General features: G+C 38.7%; 1 protein-coding gene across 30 annotated transcripts in view; it reads left to right on the top strand.

The window, feature by feature from the left end:
* The window catches only part of Tfpi (tissue factor pathway inhibitor), a 49,528-nt gene that overhangs the window by 20,562 nt on the left and 10,534 nt on the right, over nt 1-18,432 (top strand). For 17 of the 30 annotated variants that reach the window (XR_015682264.1, XR_015682265.1, XR_015682241.1 and 14 more), the window contains 5 exon segments: nt 3,752-3,871; nt 7,532-7,729; nt 8,927-8,965; nt 17,501-17,677; nt 18,273-18,383. Coding sequence is in view for 19 of the 30 variants with exons in the window: in XM_087650362.1 (XP_087506488.1) it covers nt 3,754-3,871; nt 7,532-7,729; nt 8,927-8,965; nt 17,501-17,677; nt 18,273-18,383 (643 nt within the window). In the remaining 11 variants the exon portion in view is untranslated. 30 annotated transcript variants of the gene reach the window in all.

Here is an 18,432-nt window from a genome sequence, read left to right as displayed (position 1 = left end):
CTTTCAAGCTTGCTTTTCTGTATGATTGCTTTAGCTGTGGTAAATAGCTAGAGTCTCCATGTGAATTTTAAGATTTCCTTGTCAATGTTGACAAAAAATAATGTACCTGGGGATTGTATAGAGGTTACATGAAATATGTAGATAATTGAGGAACATTGCCATCTTAATAGTAAAATTTTTGTTTTGGGGACAGATGGGTATACTTTTAACCAACTTAGGTCTTGAATTCGCCTCTATTTTTACTAGGTTAAATATACATCTCTGAATACTAGCTCAGACACTGGCAGGTCTCCCGTTTTCTCTCACTCTGCTGTCTGGTAAAATGATTTAGATGGGAGGGTGTTGATAATACAGAGGAATATGAATCAAAAGAACGTCAATCCCCCTACATTCTTGGCAAGCCTCATTATGTGTGACAGTTAGGGATGTTGGTTTTGTGAGGATTTCTGAGTACTTATCATGTAATGTTCTGAGAGAAGGTTTCTTCAATGAAGCGGCACATTTAAAGCTATACACAATATATATCATTCCTATTTACATGTGCCGAGTATTACGGTGTATACATGTGTAACAGTGTACACAAGTTGTAGATGCACTGATTTGTTCCAATGGTAAGTTATTTCTGGAGAGGGAAAGTCAAGGGAGAGAAGAAGGACGAGGCTGGGGCTCTATGTGCTTTCTTTTTCTATGAAAGTGTTTTCAGGTATTTCTGTCATAATTTTAATTATGTGTGATTATAAGCATAGCCAGAGCTTCAGTGAGGCATTTTTTGTCAACATCTATCATAATAAGACAGATAACATACTGAATGTGAATTCAAGGGTGATGTTGAGCAGATGCTGAAGTTGAGGTCACAGTCGTGGGATGGGTATATTTAATGTTCTTTCGAGGTCTTAAAGACGAGAGCAACAACTCTGGTCATCCAGAGGTATCGTGTCTTCAGGGGCTTGTACAGATGTGTCTGATGGTTGGTACTCAGTGTCATTGATCCCAGTCACAGTCTCACGACTGAAGCATAGGATTATTATCTCCGAGCCCTCTGGCCATCCATGTGATCACAAGATCCTCTAGGAGTCAGACATCCAAACTGTTAACATTGTCTTTTTTGAGATTGTAGCAACAAGTTAGTTGTATTGTTGGAGAAAAGCAGCACATCGCGGGGATTTGGTGGAACAAAACGATTCCCTTCACCTCAAGAAAGAAACCGAGGGCATATTTGTAAACTGTGCATCTGATAATGGGTCAATTTACAAAGTAATCCCATCCTTCTAGGGACTCTTTGCCAACAAACACCGACATTTATTTTAAGCCTGTCCATGTTTGTTTGGGTCCACTGAGATGACTAAGCTGTAAAGAGCCATTGATGCTCTCTCAGAGGATTGGGGTTTGTCTTCCAGAACCCACATCAGACTACTCACAACCCCCTGTGACTCCAGCTCCATGAGCTCCCCCACTTCTTTTCTGCCACTCTGCCCCCAGCCTGCTACTACAGACACAAATACATATGTTCTCATAAAAAAAGATCGGTCACGACTTGGATGTTGCCTTTGCTTATGCCAGATCCCTCCCAGTTTTAGCATCATTTCAGTCAGGTTTGGAGTTCATGAAGTCCATTCTGGTCTCCAGTATGCCCCATTTTAAAGGAACTCTAATGAAAGGTTCCACTTTTTACGAATTGAAATTGCCAGCATTATTTACTAGCTGTTTGGACCTGATGTATAAAGAAAGTAGCCAAACTATTTTGATGGCCCAGAATCCAGGAATGGTGAGGATCATATTCTGTGCTATGTGGAGGGAATAAAAGGGAGAGGCTTTACCGAGACAGAGAATAAAGCAATTAGAGAGACCTGATGGTGTTCAGTCCCTGGGTTCTAGTTGTTTCTGAGATTAATATAAATCAGCCCTTCTAGGCCTAGGTAGTTCCATATTTTCTGGAATGTGGTTAGTGACGTTTTGATCTAATTCATCTAAGCTGGTTTTGACTACTTGGAACCAGCAAAGACTAAATGACTAAATAAGCAAGGTTTTAGGCTGCAGCTTTTAAATAGGATAACTTGATAGATTAAGAGTCTCTATCCTTGAGTTTTTAACAGGCACCCTGCCTACGCCGGCATTCTGAACCAGATAGACAAAAATCCTACTTCACAGTACATTAAAAATACAGCTGCAGTGGACTTCCCGTGGAATCGAGTGGAATTAGAGAGTCTCTGAAAGTATTTGAAATAAATAAATGACAACCCAGACGTTTAGTAGACATACTCCTTATAATCACATGGGTGTATCGGAATCTCATAATGGCATGGGGTATGTTGTATGAACTATGAATTTGTAACATTGCTGGTGACTAAAATTCAGCTATGTTCTAGCGTTTTCAGTGGGCCGCGAGAAATCGACTGTATAGTTTATCAGTGATTTTAGTGATGCTAAATGTAAAATGGCACTTATTACTTTACAATCAATGTATTTGAATCCACCTGTGCCTTTTTATTTATTTTCTATCTGTCAGTATTCTGATTTGACAGTTTCTTGACTCCAGATTTATGACAGAAATCTCTATACTTTAAAAGTTATGCAGTCTTAGTTACTGTTATAGAAGTAAAAATCCAAGAAATTACATATATAATATAACTGTGGGCACTTGAAGGGGTAGCTGTAGACCTTGAATTTGCTCTACTCTGAAGTGTCAATGTCCCCGGGTCATCATTTCATCTTTGAGTACAAAGGGGAAGTCGCTTTTTCTGTCTTTTGTTTAAAGCTACATGTTTTTCAACTTCTTTTCCTTTTTAGATCTAGATCTTTAAATCATTCTGAATCAGGAAATGTCACGCTTCCTTTGGGAATCCATTTCCCTCGGGGGTCAGGGTGGGGGATGCAAAAGGGCTGGCTCATCACTTCTCTGTTTTTAAGACAGACAACTCCATAAACTGGGGAAAGGTGACTTGAGGATCTGAAGAGAGGGAGTGGCTGGGGTGAAAGATGCGTCCATTGTGTGCAGCTACCGCATGCTTATCTCGCAGAAAACCTGCTTAGGAAATGAGTTCTAAAACAAATGCCACAAGAGACTAGGAGGGGATTTGTGCAAACGCTTCCTTCTGAAGGAGGGACCAAAGCAAGAGGAAAGAGTAAGACAAAGTTGAAAGTTGCCTTAAAAATGCTAACAACATCAACAACAAAAAGTTGGAAAATAGAATAAGAGTTACTTCTGACTAAGAAAGCATAGTTGCCAAGTGTCAGGGAAAGTGCAGTTTTTTTATTAGTTCATTTGAGGTTTCATTTAAAGCATCAAACCATCATTCTGTCATATCCTCCCCACTGGTATGTAAATTTATATTCCACATATGAGAGACAGCATTAATTCATATTAACCTGCATTTACACATGTCTCCAACATTTCCCGTGTACCTTGTGTTTTCAAGGCTAAAAGATGGTCTCCTGTTGCATACTCTTTTTTTTTTTTTTTCCCGGAGCTGGGGACCGAACCCAGGGCCTTGCGCTTGCTAGGCAAGCGCTCTACCACTGAGCTAAATCCCCAACCCCTGTTGCATACTCTTAAATGTTCAGATGTATTTGTAACTGTAAATGCATCATGTACATATTTTAAAGGTGAGCTTTACAATGCATTGACAGCAGCACGCAAGAATGTATTAAACGTGACGTATTAAACTCACTCGGAAGTCTATGAGATTGCCGTTGGCCTACAGAGACAGCCACGCCGATTACTTACTTAGCACGCTTGTGTTCTGTATTTCAGAAATGACTAACAAACTGAAGAAAGACCACGCCTTCTGGGCGGCTGTGTGTCTGCTGCTTAGCATTGTTCCTGAGCTTCTTAATGCTCTGCCCGAGGAAGACGATGATACAATAAACACAGGTAAAATACTGCAAAGATTGATTTTTTTTTAGCTTGTTAAAACTCTCAATTTAGTATAAAATTCATTGAGCTAGAATGTTTATTTTTTTAATTTTCGTTTTATTATTCTATGTGTACCTGTGTTTTGCCCTCATCTGTGACTGTATGCCATGTGTGTGTAGTGTCCCCAGAAGACAGACGAAACACTGAGTCTCTTGAAACTAGAGTTAAAGCCTGTTACGACCCAGTCCTTGATAGATAAATGACACAATTTTAATACTCAAAATTACAAATCTGTGTGTTGGGAATCGAACCCGGTTCCTCTGGAAGAGCAGCAAGTGCTCTTAGCTGCATTAGATTTTAAAAAACAAACAAAAAAACAAACAAAAAAAACCCCACAAAGTGGTATTTTGTCTTAAGACAATTCTTGTATTGAGTATGTTAGTTTTAGATTATCCAAAAGTAAGAAAAGGAAAAGGACTATATACGTGAGCGTCAGCCACCCTCTCCTTACCAGGATTTTCAACATAGCAATGTCTGAGATGGGTCTAATGTAGGGATGTGGCTGAGTAAGACCTCAAAGGGACTGGGGTGGACCCGAGTCCCAGTTTCACACATGTATTTATTCTCATCTCTAGTGAGTTTGTCCAATGTGTTCCCCGGTAACAAAGGTTGGGTAAATCCCTCCTCTGAGCCTGACACTATATAGTTGGTGGGAGAGAGGGATACTGGTGGCTGAGAAGAGAGTCTTAAATCCTCACAGCTTCATGGAGGGTTCTCAACTGCACCGTCCGGGCTGACCTTACACACAGCACACCAGCTTTTGCTCCCATCTCAGAGGGCTAGGATCGGAGGCTGGAGTCCTGCAGCCAGCTACAGCTTGATTTAATATTGTAGATTTGTAGCTCTTTTGATCAATTAATTGCACAGTCTTATCTAGGTTTGTTTTATTTCCGTTTCATTTTTAATTAATTTTACAATACCTGGAGGCACACACACAGCATGTGGACTCTTAGACAATAAGTTACCTGTAGGCCCTAGATTCATATACAATCTCCAGGCGAGTGGTATTCTAAGCCAGGCATCCCGTGAGCTTGAGCATTCCATATTTTACTGAGATTTTTATTTGACATCCCAAGACACAAGGAAGGAAACCATATTGTTACCCTTAGACTAGGAGATACAAAATATAAACACTCAATTACAAATATGTAAATATAAATTATAATTCTGTTTTCTGGTTACATCAGATCAGATTCTTGTTATATTATTCTGCAAATTTTCTAGTTTCATGGGTACAAAGGGATATTTCTTATTTTTTAAAACATTATCCTCAACTCTTCCAAGTGTAAGAAAAAATTATCCTTACTCCTTCCATGAGCTATTCTGTTGTTTGCTCTTTAATAAACCCTTCAATAAATGATTATTATTGTAATCATTATAGTGATCGCAAGCTTCATGAGAGGGGTCTGTGTATTGTTGTCTCTACAATAACAACCCAGTACTTGATAGATACGTATTCAGGACACAATTTTAATAATCAAAAAGGTTATCGCAATAAATGAAAACCAAGACATGCATGCACCTTTCCTAGAGCGGATGGCTGGGTCTGCCAGACTTAACCTGAGCTCTCCTCATCGCCAGGGACCTCCTGTTCGGGTGTGAGTAGTAACAAGCTCAATACATACAAAATGCTGATATGAAATTATGGTAACTTCATTAATATGGGAGTCCTAAAGAAGAATAAGCTAATAACAAAATAAAAGTTGATAGTGTTTTTGTCTCTAAGCAGTCGCTATGAATTTAGCACCAGATTTTCATCGAAAATGATTTGCAACTTTATAAAGCAAGTAGAATGCTACTGAGTAGAAATTACATCATTAAGTTGAATTATTTAATCCAAATACCATCTTGGGAATCTCAGTCATACAAGTTTGTGACAGTCTTACTCTTATGTGAATCATACCTGGTATAATGGCATATGAGGGTCAGTTCTGTCATTTGCTGGTGTTTAAGTCTGAGCAACTTGATAAAACCTGCATCATAAGGAACATCTACAAATGTGGATGATCTGCTGGTTTTGTTTTTTTTGTTTTTGTTTTTGTTTTTTTTGAGACAGGGTTCCTCTGTGTAGCCATAGCTGTCCTGGAACTCACTCTGTGACCCCAAACTCAGAGATCTGCCTGCCTCCGCCTCCCGAGTGCTGGATTAAAGGCGTCTAGCATCACCACTGGGAGATCTTAGATGCTTTTATATCAAAGTTCCACGAGATAGTAATTACTCAGAAGGAAATCTGCCCGTTATTACCGTAAGTACATCAGGAACGTGGAAGAAACAATCGACTGTCTTTGTGGGACACTGCCCCCCTCTTGTGGCAAAAATAGGAACTAGCAGGTTGACCTTGGGCTCTGTGTCTTCCTGTGCACAAGTGTGTATGTACACACACACACACACACACGAGATTTCAGTAAGCCAGATCTTACATAAGTCATCCAGAGAGCAGAAAGACAGAGTCTGTGTTCAGCTTTCCTTCCGGCACCCTGTCTAGTGCCCAGCCCAGAGAGTGGGAGCCAGGTCTGGTCAATGAAGCTAATCATCATTCAGTCCCCGTCAGGGAACCTGCCATTGTTTCCCCACCCAGGCCTGCTTAGAAATCGCTCAGGTGACTCGATGTTTGACACTGGCCACCACAGATGTCTAACTGATTTTACTAGTCCTGTAAATGATTGGGGCTGAGGAGGCAGTCATGAGCTCGTCTTGCAAGACCAGGATCTGAGTTTTATTCCAGAACATAGGTAAAAATAAGCTGGGCCTTGATGGTGCATGTTTGCAAGTCCAGGAGTGGGAAGCCAGAGAAAGGCAGATCCTGGGGCCCCGAGTCCCCAGAGTAAGCCAGGCAGCCTGGCCTACCTTTCGAGTTCCAGGGTAGTGAGGGACAGGAATTGAAGAGAGACGGCAAGGGTATGTGTACCCTCCACTCATGCATAGCTGCAGGGAGGCTCGCAAACAAGGGAAGCAGTAAAAAGGGAATAAGAAATAAATGGGAGCATTCCAATTTCCTTGTTAGAATCTTAACTTTATTAAAATGTGGCTAGAAGATTCTAATTTAATATTTAAATATAATAATAAACTGCTAATGGAAGAAGATAGCTGAAAGTAGCCTAGATCAGATGTATATAAATGTGTATAAATATTTTTCAAAAATTCACATTTTAAAATTGTAGGGAATTTTAAAAAATGGATTTAACTACTAGATTATTATCATCTACAATTTATACTTTGTTTTAAAATAAATTTTATATGAAAACATTGAAGTGCTGTCCATTCGTATTTTAGGATTGAAAATAATTTTATGGTGAATGAAGCTGTTTTACAGTTGTACTGGTAGCTTGCAACTTAACTGAGCACTGTTGCCCTCTAGAGGACAAATTAGTTTACGCCATTGAAAGCTTTGGGCGCTTTCTTTACAAATCATATCTAAGTTATCAAATAGGTGGAACATATATACTCGCTCAGTCAGGTCATTACTTGCACTGAGCCCACAACAACCTGACTTTTCAGTTTTAATTTTCTTATTTGAAAATTGGTGGTGAGAATTGTATATTTGACAAGACAACAGCAAGGACATTATCATACTGCCGGGAGAGAGTTACACGGGATGTTTTAATGTTTACCTTGTAGATTCCGAGCTGCGGCCAATGAAACCGTTGCATACATTCTGTGCAATGAAGGCGGAAGACGGGCCCTGCAAAGCAATGATACGGAGTTATTATTTCAATATGAACAGTCACCAGTGTGAAGAATTTATATACGGGGGATGCAGAGGAAACAAGAACCGATTTGATACTCTGGAAGAGTGTAGGAAAACATGCATACCAGGTAGGTTTCTCACAAGCCTGCGACCTCAGAGCTGGTATGGTAGGAGGTCTCAGTGCAGAGTCAGTAGCTTTAGAAGAGCAGTGTGATTTCCCAAGAAAGCCTGTTGTTTACCTTCCTAGGTTTCTAGCCCACTGTTGTTTCTTGATTTCTTCCTATCAGTTATCATGAGATTATGAAGCTTCATTTATTACCTTCTCTACAGTGAGAAGGAAAGAAGCCCATAAGCCCATGGAAGAGCTTCATAGGTAAACGAAATGGACGCAGCTTACTGGGAGCTGGGTTGGCAGCAAAACCGTTGTTTCGTGTAGACTTGGCTGCATCTTTAGTAACAGCATACTCTACCAGCACTTTTCTCTGAAGATAATGAATCAGAGAACTGACCGCTAAGCTCCAAATATATATGTATTAGCATATATACATTCCTATTATTTGAGTAAGCTTAGTGCTTCTAAGACTGACCTAGAAATGAGTCATTTATATTGGAGTTTTGTAATACTAGAAAGAAACATCAATATTTTATCTCATTCATGTAATCTTTACCTGGTCTAGCTTTGGTGTTGAATTTATCTCTATAAAGCATTTAATGTGTTACTAGATTTTATTGGTATTTTTACTGTCAGTCACATCGTAATTTTATAATATTTTAACAATGGTTATAAGTCTTAACGTTTGCAATTTTACCTGATGTTAATACATAGTGAGGGATCTATGGGCAATGCAACATTATGGGTTCCAAGAACTGCATGGAAAAGTTTTAAAAGGTTTCAACAAAAAATTGACATATATGTATATGAGGGAGTAGATATATCTAGCCTGACTTAAACACTACTCCGCACACAGTGTACTGAAATATGACATAACATCCTATTATTATGTATAATTCTACATTTTCATATATCAGCTATAAACATATATAAGTTTAAAACAAGGACATGGGACCTGGAGGTTCAGTTCAGTGGTAGACATAGCATTATAAGGCCCTGCATTTGATATACACTAACACCACAAATAATAACAAAAATAAAATAAAGAAACAAAAATGACTGGCTATAATAATCTCTCCCTATAAAACTTGATTCATTAAGACGTTCTATATGAGGATAGTGTTAATGGGATTATGTAATTGTGCTAGTTGAGTGTCAGGTTCATATCCCATTGTCAGTGATGGCCATGACTTTCACATCCTTCCTTTTGCAGGTTATAAAAAGACAACTATAAAGACAACATCTGGAGCAGGTAAACTTTCACTTATATGTAAATTAGTAGCATTTATCTAAGATGGTTCTTGTATACCTCTGTTGGGGGTTGACTGTAAATTCTACATGACATCAGACATAATGTTTTCTTAACTGGATACAGTGAAAACTTAAACCACAGACACTCTTCATTGAGAAGGCTTCATGGGCCGTGACCTTTGCCTCACAGTCTCTGGAGCACTGGTTCTCAATCTGTGGATCATGACCCTTCAGAGGGGTCAAAGCCCCTTTCACAGCTGTCACATACCAGATATCATACATATCAGATATTTACATGACAATTCATAACAGTGGCAAAGCATAACAGTTACGATGAAGCGATGAAATGATTTTATGGTTGGAGTTCTCCACAGTATGAGGAACTGTCATCAGGGTCAGCATCAGGAAGATGAGAACCACTGCCCTGGAACCACCCAGGCTAGTTTAGTAACATGCAGATAATGATTTAGCCCCTGATCGTCTCATTTCCTCATTTATTGAGCGATTGTTCATCTCGGCACTGTGTGACTTTAGTAAATGTCATTGAAAAGATGCATGCTTTCGAGTTGTTAACAGCTCTGTATGCAGAAGTGAGCATAGATAAGTTAATATTTGCCTCCGCCATTGTTTAGTTTCCACACATTCTTTTGAATAAAGAATTTTTTTATTAGATCTAACTCTTTCAAAGGACTTATTATAATAATAACAGTATCGATGTGTTAAGAAATCCAAGCTCCTTTTTTTTCTCTTTCTGCCTGTTCTCAGTTTTGTGTTTATGGTCGAGCCTCGCAGTACTGGCCTCTTTGGCATAGTCCAATCACCATGTTCAACTTGCTTTGAATAGAAATCTAGAAATAGATTTAATCCAGTCACCATTTATGATATTTGAACTGGATAGAAAAATATCTCAAAGATCGGGCTGTTTAATTAAAAAACCTGAAAAACCCTGAAAAGATTAAGTCATTTAAAGGAGGTGAAGATGCAGAATCTAAGGTACACTTACATTTTACACGTTTTAACCCACCCCTCTGGAAGCAGTTGAAAATACCTTTCACTAATCGGAAATCTTCAGACACGACTTACCAGAATTCAACTTTAAAACGCCTAAAATAGCCAGGTGGTGGTGGCATACGCCTTTAATCCCAGCACTCGGAAGACAGAGGTGGATCTCTGAGTTCGAGGCCAGCTTGTTGTTTTTTTAAACAAAAATCTCAATCGATTTTATCTATGAAGGATTGGGAGCCAGATGCTGGGGTGAAAGCCTGCTTGAGCAGAGAGGCAGAGAAAGCACCCAGCTGAGCTTCCTCCTCAGCCGGATGTTCCAGAAGGAATACCTTTTTCTCTCATGAAAAAAATCTCCCTCAAACGGAATGTCCCTCTGTTCTGCATACTTCCGGTACGACACTCTATCCATCCTCCCGACTCCCATTTACTCTCTATGGTTTTTTTTCAATCCTATGTTCACTTCCTGTCAACTGGTTGCTTGCTCCGCCTTTTAATGTATGGTTGACGTCATTTACTCTTGTTTACAATATTCAAGCATGGCAGGAAGGGAGTGCCCACCCAGGCTGTTCCCACCCCTGGCTGCTCCGGCAAGATGGTGGCATGGGTGCCCGCAATAGTCCAGGACTCCTAGCGGGAATTTCAGGCTGGTCAGCTAGAGGTGGGCCAAACCACTTGGCCAGTTTACTCTTTTTCTTGGGTCCTTTTCTGTTGATGATCTCTCCGTTTTCTTTAGCTATTTCACTTGTTCAGTGGTCTCCAGCTTCCTTAGTTGGATGCTTTTATTCTCCTGGAAAGATAAAAACAAAACCCTACCCCCAACCCTAACTCTGGGGGTTTCTTTTTCTGGCCGGTTATATCCGTCCCAGGGCAAAGTGTTTTTGGCAACAGAGAAAGTATTATCTTTCAATTGAAATAAAAAAAAATTCTTTTGAAAATTTGAAACTAAATATACCTTAGTATGTGTGGATAAAAATGCCTATATTCCCTTTTCTCTTAATCTATAAATTCAAGGTTTAAGTGCATTTATTTTTATATCACAAAGGACATTCACTTTGAATTTCAGCCTGCCTTTTGCAAGCAGCTTTTACATTTAAATCACTGTAATTCTTAAGTGACCGCCTTTGCCTCTCAAGTTTTGGGATTAAAGGTGTGTACCTTACAAATTCTGGGATTAAAGCAGTGAACCACCACTTGACTATGGATTCCTTATAATCGGAATTCTCATAGGGTTGTTCTGGTTTAATTTGGTTCTCCAGTTCTCTTTACTTTTTAGTGTTGGGGTTAACTTTCAAGTTCTTCCAGATGTGTAATCTACCATTCTTTCTGGTTTAGTTTGAATTTGTTCCCTGGCAAATTTTAATATTCTAGTTTTAATTAAACAGGATGCCAGTTTGTCCGCTATTTCATTATTTTCAGAGGTTTTATCTGTCTTGCCTGTTTGTGCTACATAAAGTTTGGTGTCTTTGCTAAGGTTTGCTAGGTTTCGCCATTTGCATTCATGCCTCCCAGGACCAGCCATCTTGGCCATTCATCTGGCTTTCCATTTTGATGGCCATATAGCTGTACCATTGCACACACACCATGAATTAGAGAAGACAGAGAGTTCCCTTTTGCTGCCCTAGTTGTTTGTCTTGTAGCCAATACTGCTGCACGGACTTTGTGTGTGTTCCTTCCTCAGTAGTGGCCATGCCATCCCTCGGTCTGTAGGCTGCCACTTTCTGTTAGTTTTGGTCCCATCAGTGGTTGATGAACCATCAGCAAACCGTGTGTTAGTCATGAGGGAATTCATATAGGTACTAGTTCCACTGTAAACCTTTCCTTCCTGGTTAAGCCTGTGAAGGACTCTGCCTTTGAACAGAAACAATCTATAGGCTGTCCAGTCATTGTAAGAGGCACTCTAATGGTCACAGGGTGGTTGGCAGTGACGGAGTATAAGGTTCTCCATGCCTCACAAAATGTCCAGATTTGTTTCTCAAAGAGAGGATGTTCTCTGAATATGGAAAGGAGCCAACAGGCAAATGTTGGTGGGCTCCCGTTTATGAAGAGTCCCCAGTTGCCAATTCACCCATAAGTATGATAGCCATAAATAGGGTATCACCTGGTTCAGTATTGGTCAGGGTTGTATGCATGGAGATGAGCTTAATGGATGTCACAAAAGCTGCTCTTTTGTTTCTGTCCCCATTGGAAACTGGATGCCTTTCTAGTAACCCTATGGAGGGTTTTTGTAGTCATAATAGTAATAATAATAACAATAATATAATAATAATAATGATAATAATAATATAGTATATGGTATGTGATTTCTTCAGTGTTTAAATATACCAGTTAGGAGCTTCATCTGAGTTTGCCCGTGGGTGATGGGATTACAGGCTTGTTCCACCTCATTCACTGAAACTTATGGTTTAGAAAACAACTAATTTATAGAGATCCGCTGGGATAAAATATTTTATCTTGGGGCTGGGGATTTAGCTCAGTGGTAGAGCGCTTACCTAGGAAGCGCAAGGCCCTGGGTTCGGTCCCCAGCTCCGAAAAAAAGAACCAAAAAAAAAAAATTTTTTATCTTAGCCTCAAATCACTCCAACCCTTCCTTAGATATTCAGAATAGAAGTTGGAACTGTAGTAACCTTTTGCTTCTACTTAAAACATTTTAAATCTCTTAACTGTGTTTTATTAAAAACACAAACAGCAAAAATATCCTTTTAAGAAGAAAACTCAAAAGCTAATGTCCAAGGTACTGTGGGCCATGTGGAAATCTACAGTCTAACATTCTAACATGAAACGAAGATACATGATTTAAGAAAACCTATTTTTCATTTTTTGCCAATAAGGCAAGTGTGCCTTTGGTAAATTACCATAATTTTCTGACGTCAAAGGCTATTGTTCCATCCACATAGGTTTGTCAGCTAACTGTTTTAAAGGTAGAGAGCACTTGGTACCTTTGAAAGACCAACAGCTGTTGGGTCTTGCTTATGTACAACCTGAACGGTCTGTGACTGTTCTTGATAGTAACTTTTGAAATTTTTCTCAGAAGCACTCCTTATCTTATGGTTTGTTTCTGAGATTGGAATAATGTAATTTGTCTTCCATTTTTGCAACAAATCATATCCCTATAAATTTATGCCTATATTAGCCACATATGGCTTTAATTTCCCCTCTGGACCTACACACTGGATCCATCTTGCACTTCGTTTCACCCAAGATAAAGATCCAGTTCCTAGAAGCTGAGCACTTACTTCCTGAAGAGGCCAATCTGGATGGCAAGATTTTGGCGAAATTATTGTCACATCTGCTCCTGTGTCTACTAAATCTTCAATTTTAGTGCCATTTATAGCTTTGGTTTCTGATCATTTATAGCAGTTTGCAAAAATACTTGTTTTCTGGTCTCTCTTGAATTTTTTGTTTTATTCCCTCGGGGGGGAAAAACTAGTTTTAAGCAATTTCCTGATGTGTAGGCGTGCACAGAAATTGACATTATGACTTCTGTGGCATCAACTTTTATTTATTTTTCTGGTTTTTTAAGACAGAGTTTCTTTGTGACAGCCCTGGCTGTCTTGTACTTGCTTTGTAGACCAGGCTGGCCTTGAACTCACAGAGATCCGCCTGTTTCTGCCTCCCTCATGCTGGGATTAAAGGCCTGTGCCACCACACCATTGCATCTGCATTCTTTGTCAGTTACAACAGAGTGCCACTTACCACAAGTGTGTATACCAGTCCAAAAGAATGAAACTGTAGCAAATATGGAGAGCTAGCTTATTTATAATCCTGTTTTATTTTTTAATCCTATCTTAAATAGTGACCTAAGAACTATATAACATCTACGCATTCTCAGCTTTCCTGTAAAATAAATTCTTATAATTTGATGATGTCTCAGGTAAAAAAGCTTCCGCATAGAATTTATTAATGGTGATCATTAGCATAAATTATTATTTTTTGCTTTTAATATGCAATGTACTTCATTAAATTTTATTCATAAATTTTGTGCACTTTAAAGATTATTTAAAATTCCATGAAAAGCTATATACTAAAACGAATTCAAATGACAATGAAACATATTTTTTCCCTTAAAATATTAAAATTTACAAAACTTTTTCCCTCAAATATCACATATGTGAGATTCCCAAATGTTACATATTATAACAACACTCATGTTAAAGGACAAGAATATGGTAGGAAATGATTACACAACATTAATTATCAAAGAAATACGAATACCAACTCAAACTCCTGTACTAATGGATACTAATGGTTGTTACCAGGAGAGAAGAGCATTTATAAATTATAAAATTATAAATTTATAATTAATAAAGTTATAACTATGGATTATAAATTTACATAGCAATCAGGGAAAGCAATAAGATGCTCTTCATCAGAGTTTTAAATTAAAAATAGAACCTCCATTGAGAGTAGCAATCAATGCCATCACTCGGGCATTCAAAAGGAAGGAAAATCAACAGGTTACACCTCCCGTCCATCGAAATATTCTACAATAGCAAAGAAATGGGATGAACTGAAGCTTCAGTCCATGGATAAATTAATAAAGAAAACATTCCACACAATGTAAAGCTATTCAGCTGTGGAAAAGAAGGGAATCCTGCTATTTACAACAGCATGGCTGGACCTGCTGAACACCAAGCTGAATGTAATACCCAGCACGATCTCAGTCATGAAGTCTTAAAAAGGCGATCTAACAGGATGACTGAGGAGACAGTCAGTGGGTAGGAGGGAACATTCAAAGTTCTGTCTGTCATAGAGCATGAAGATCAGAGTCATATAACATTAACATGTCATGTATTTAACTCTGAAAGCGGAGAGAGTGGATGATACTTGTATTCTCGGCCTAAATGTGTCACAGTGATGCTCTATTAACTATTCAGATTTAACCATTCCATAATGTTTATGCTTGAAGCCATCATTTTGAACACAGTAAGTTCACTTAAATTTGAAAAAGGAAAACCTAAGAATTGTACTGACATTCACTTTAAGAGTCAATAATATAGGGCTGGAGAGATGGCTCAGCGGTTAAGAGCACCTGACTACTCTTCCAGAGGTCCTGAGTTCAATTCCCAGCAACCACATGGTGGCTCACAACCATCTGTAAAGATATCTGATTCCCTCTTCTGGTGTATGTGAAGACAGCTACAGTGCACTTATATATAATAAGTGAATAAATCTTTAAAAAAAAAAGAGTCAATAATATACAAAGTTAACCTTCAGTTTGCATTTTAAATTTTTATTCTTTACTAAAATGGTATTTTAATATAAGCTTTTAGATTGAGGATTTATCTTCAGATCTGCAACAGTTGTGTCTATCACTAACTTTGTTGACCACATGCTCTTGTTTTATTTCTTTATTTGTTGAGATTATAATATAACCATACTTTTCCCCTTTCCCTCTTCTCCTCCCAAACCCTCCCATATATTCTTACTTGGTCTCCTTCAAATTCATGGCTCTTTTTCCATTAATTGCTGATATACACATATATCAGTCATGTTGCTGACACGTTATTAGTGTAGCTTCTGACTTTTCTAGGAGATATAATCTCATAGCAAATTCTTACAGTCTTACAAATATGCGCATACACACAAACATATATATATCTAAACATATAATATATGCCCTAAATACATAACATATATTTCTAAACATTTAAGTACAATTTGATCAATTTGTATAATGTAACACACACACACACACCACACACACACAAACACATATATATATATGTTCCTAAACATATAATATATGCTCTAATGTAACAAACACATACACACAGACACACATACACAGACACACTACACACACACACCACACACACACACCACACACACACACAGACACACATACACAGACACCCCCCCCCCCCACACACCACATTGAATAACTAATTGGTGTATTCATCCCTGGAGACTATTTCCTCCCACTCTCAGCTTTCCTCAGTTGCTGTAGTTCTTTGTGTAGTGATGAGGACTCGTGCCCCTCCCTGAGCCCGTGTTTAGCATGTCTGTTGTCATTACTCTTGTTCAGCTCGTGTTCAGGGACTCATGTTGGTGAGACTTGATCAGAGTAGCTTCTGACTCTCCTAAGAGACATTCTTTTTCATTTATTTATTCCCTTATTCACATTGCATTGCTGCAGCCACCTCCCTCCTCCCCTCCCAGTCCCACCCTCACAAACCCCCTCTCTCATTATCCCCCTCCTCTTCTCCTCCCTGGGTATTTGGCAAGGTTTCGGGAAGATATGGTTTCTCTCTTGTTTAGCTGTTATGTCTAATTATAGAGTGTTGGTTACCATCAAGATCTGCTGCCGCTGTCCTAGGGTTACTGTGTCATGCTGGTCATTGCTGTTCATAGGTTATATAGCTGGCCAGGACTGTTGGTCACCTCCCTCCTTTGGAAGCTTGAATAACTTCTGGCACTATGAAAACTAGTCCTCAGGGAGGGCGCTTTTGGGTTATTTCCAGCTCAGTGGATTCTGGGCTTTGCATCCGAAGTGCATGGAATACATGCTTTTTTTTTTCTTTTTTCTTTTTTTGGTGAGCAATGACTTTCTGATATAGAAAACAAGATGCTTTAAGACAGGGTAGGGTATTATAGTTCATTTTACTTACCACAGAGATACATTTACAGGAGAGGATGGAGGGATTGCAACTTTGTTTAAAATACTCAAGTGTGGTAAGACTGTTGATTGAAATACATTGGAACACTAACTCAACTTTCCAAATAGTACACATGCAGACAGAGATTATAATGTAGGTCATTACATTACAAGTTTTGTGACAGCTATGTTTAGCCTGCTTTGGGACATGATCAAAGAAAGTGTTTTAGACTTCGCAAAAGCTGTTCTAATCCCTGAACGTGTATTTCCTTTCTGCCTCTACATTGTTGGTTCAGTCCAGTGCTTGGAAGAAGAAGAAAAGAGAGGGTGGGAAGAGAGGGAGAGGCCTTACAGCGGAGGATGCCATACTGGGCTCAGATATTAATTTCAGCATAAGAATTCAGGAACTTCCAAGAATAGCCAGGGCAGCTTCCGTACCTCTAAGATCCCTTCCAAAGTTTAAAGCCTCTACAACATTCTTAATGAAGTAACACAGTATTCCTTCCCTAGTGATTCCCAACACTTTAGTAGACTGTTTCTTAATAAACAGAAATAATTAAAGCAAAACTTACCGTAATTTTTGTTCTTCTATAGCAAGGTCAGCGCATTATCAAATAATCCAGTATCTTTATTTTATTAGTTCATGAAAATGTTGATAAAATTCCCGGTAATCTAATATAAGAAACAGAGCTAAAATACCAGATTGAAAAAAAATGTAAGATATACTTTCATCACCAAAATGGCTAGATAGATAATGATTCAGTTTTTAATAAAGTCATTTTATTTCCTTTTACTGAGATATGAAATGTCTTCTGGTTTAGTCTTTAAACTTTTAAAACTGATTTTTCTAAGTAAGTTAATTATGAATTTCATTAAAACAACAAAATGATTTACAAAACGAAAATACTTCTTTCCGACATACTTTGCAATTTCTAGAAAAGCCAGATTTCTGCTTCTTGGAAGAGGATCCTGGAATCTGCCGAGGTTTCATGACCAGGTATTTTTATAACAACCAGTCAAAGCAGTGTGAACAATTCAAGTACGGCGGTTGCCTGGGCAACAGCAACAACTTTGAGACCTTGGAGGAGTGCAGGAACACCTGTGAGGATCCAGGTGAGGGGCCAGGTACCTTCCTCCCCTTCTCTTCTCCTTTGGGCCCATATGCAGGCATTGCTTAAAATGAGGACTCCTTGAGAATGCGCTCAGGCTCGGGTTAGGCTGGGCAAACAGAAATTAGGTTTGAAAGAGATTCACTACTCTATTTAAACAAATAAGCAAGCAAACAAACAAACAGAAGCAAACAGAATTAACACATCTATATAGTTATTCTAAATTTCACAATGTTTTCAGAAAAAGTACTTAACTTTCCTCAGAGTTCTGCAGAGTATGTTCAACAAAATGGTAGGAGTGCTGAAATCTCTTATAAAAGATGAGGGTTAATAATTACTCATAAGAATAAGAAAAAGAAGATCGTGTGTATTAACTGTTGCAGGATTTTGGTCACTAGCTACAGAATTGCTAGTGGGAATCTTACCTTGCACATGTATTTAAAATCCCTGTTTGCTTGCCTAGAGCAGCAGGGGAACTCAACTGCAACGACTTTGCTGTTTTTAACACAACAGTTTCATTTGCTTGTCTGTGAAGATATGAAATCCACTTGTGTTTTCAGACAGTAATTCCTTATGGCTTCCCCCCCCCTCCCCCCCAGTGAATGAGGTACAGAAGGGTGACTACATAACTAATCAAATTACTGTAACTGATCGCACTACTGTAAATAACGTGGTGATTCCTCAGGCTACCAAAGCGCCCAGCCAATGGGGTAAGGATCTTATTTTTATTATTATTATTACTTTACTAATATATTATGA

Source organism: Rattus norvegicus, chromosome 3, assembly GCF_021556685.1.
Source record: "Rattus norvegicus strain SHRSP/BbbUtx chromosome 3, alternate assembly SHRSP_T2T, whole genome shotgun sequence".
Classification (NCBI taxonomy): Eukaryota; Metazoa; Chordata; class Mammalia; order Rodentia; family Muridae; genus Rattus; species Rattus norvegicus.
This window is presented reverse-complemented; position numbering and strand designations above follow the sequence as displayed.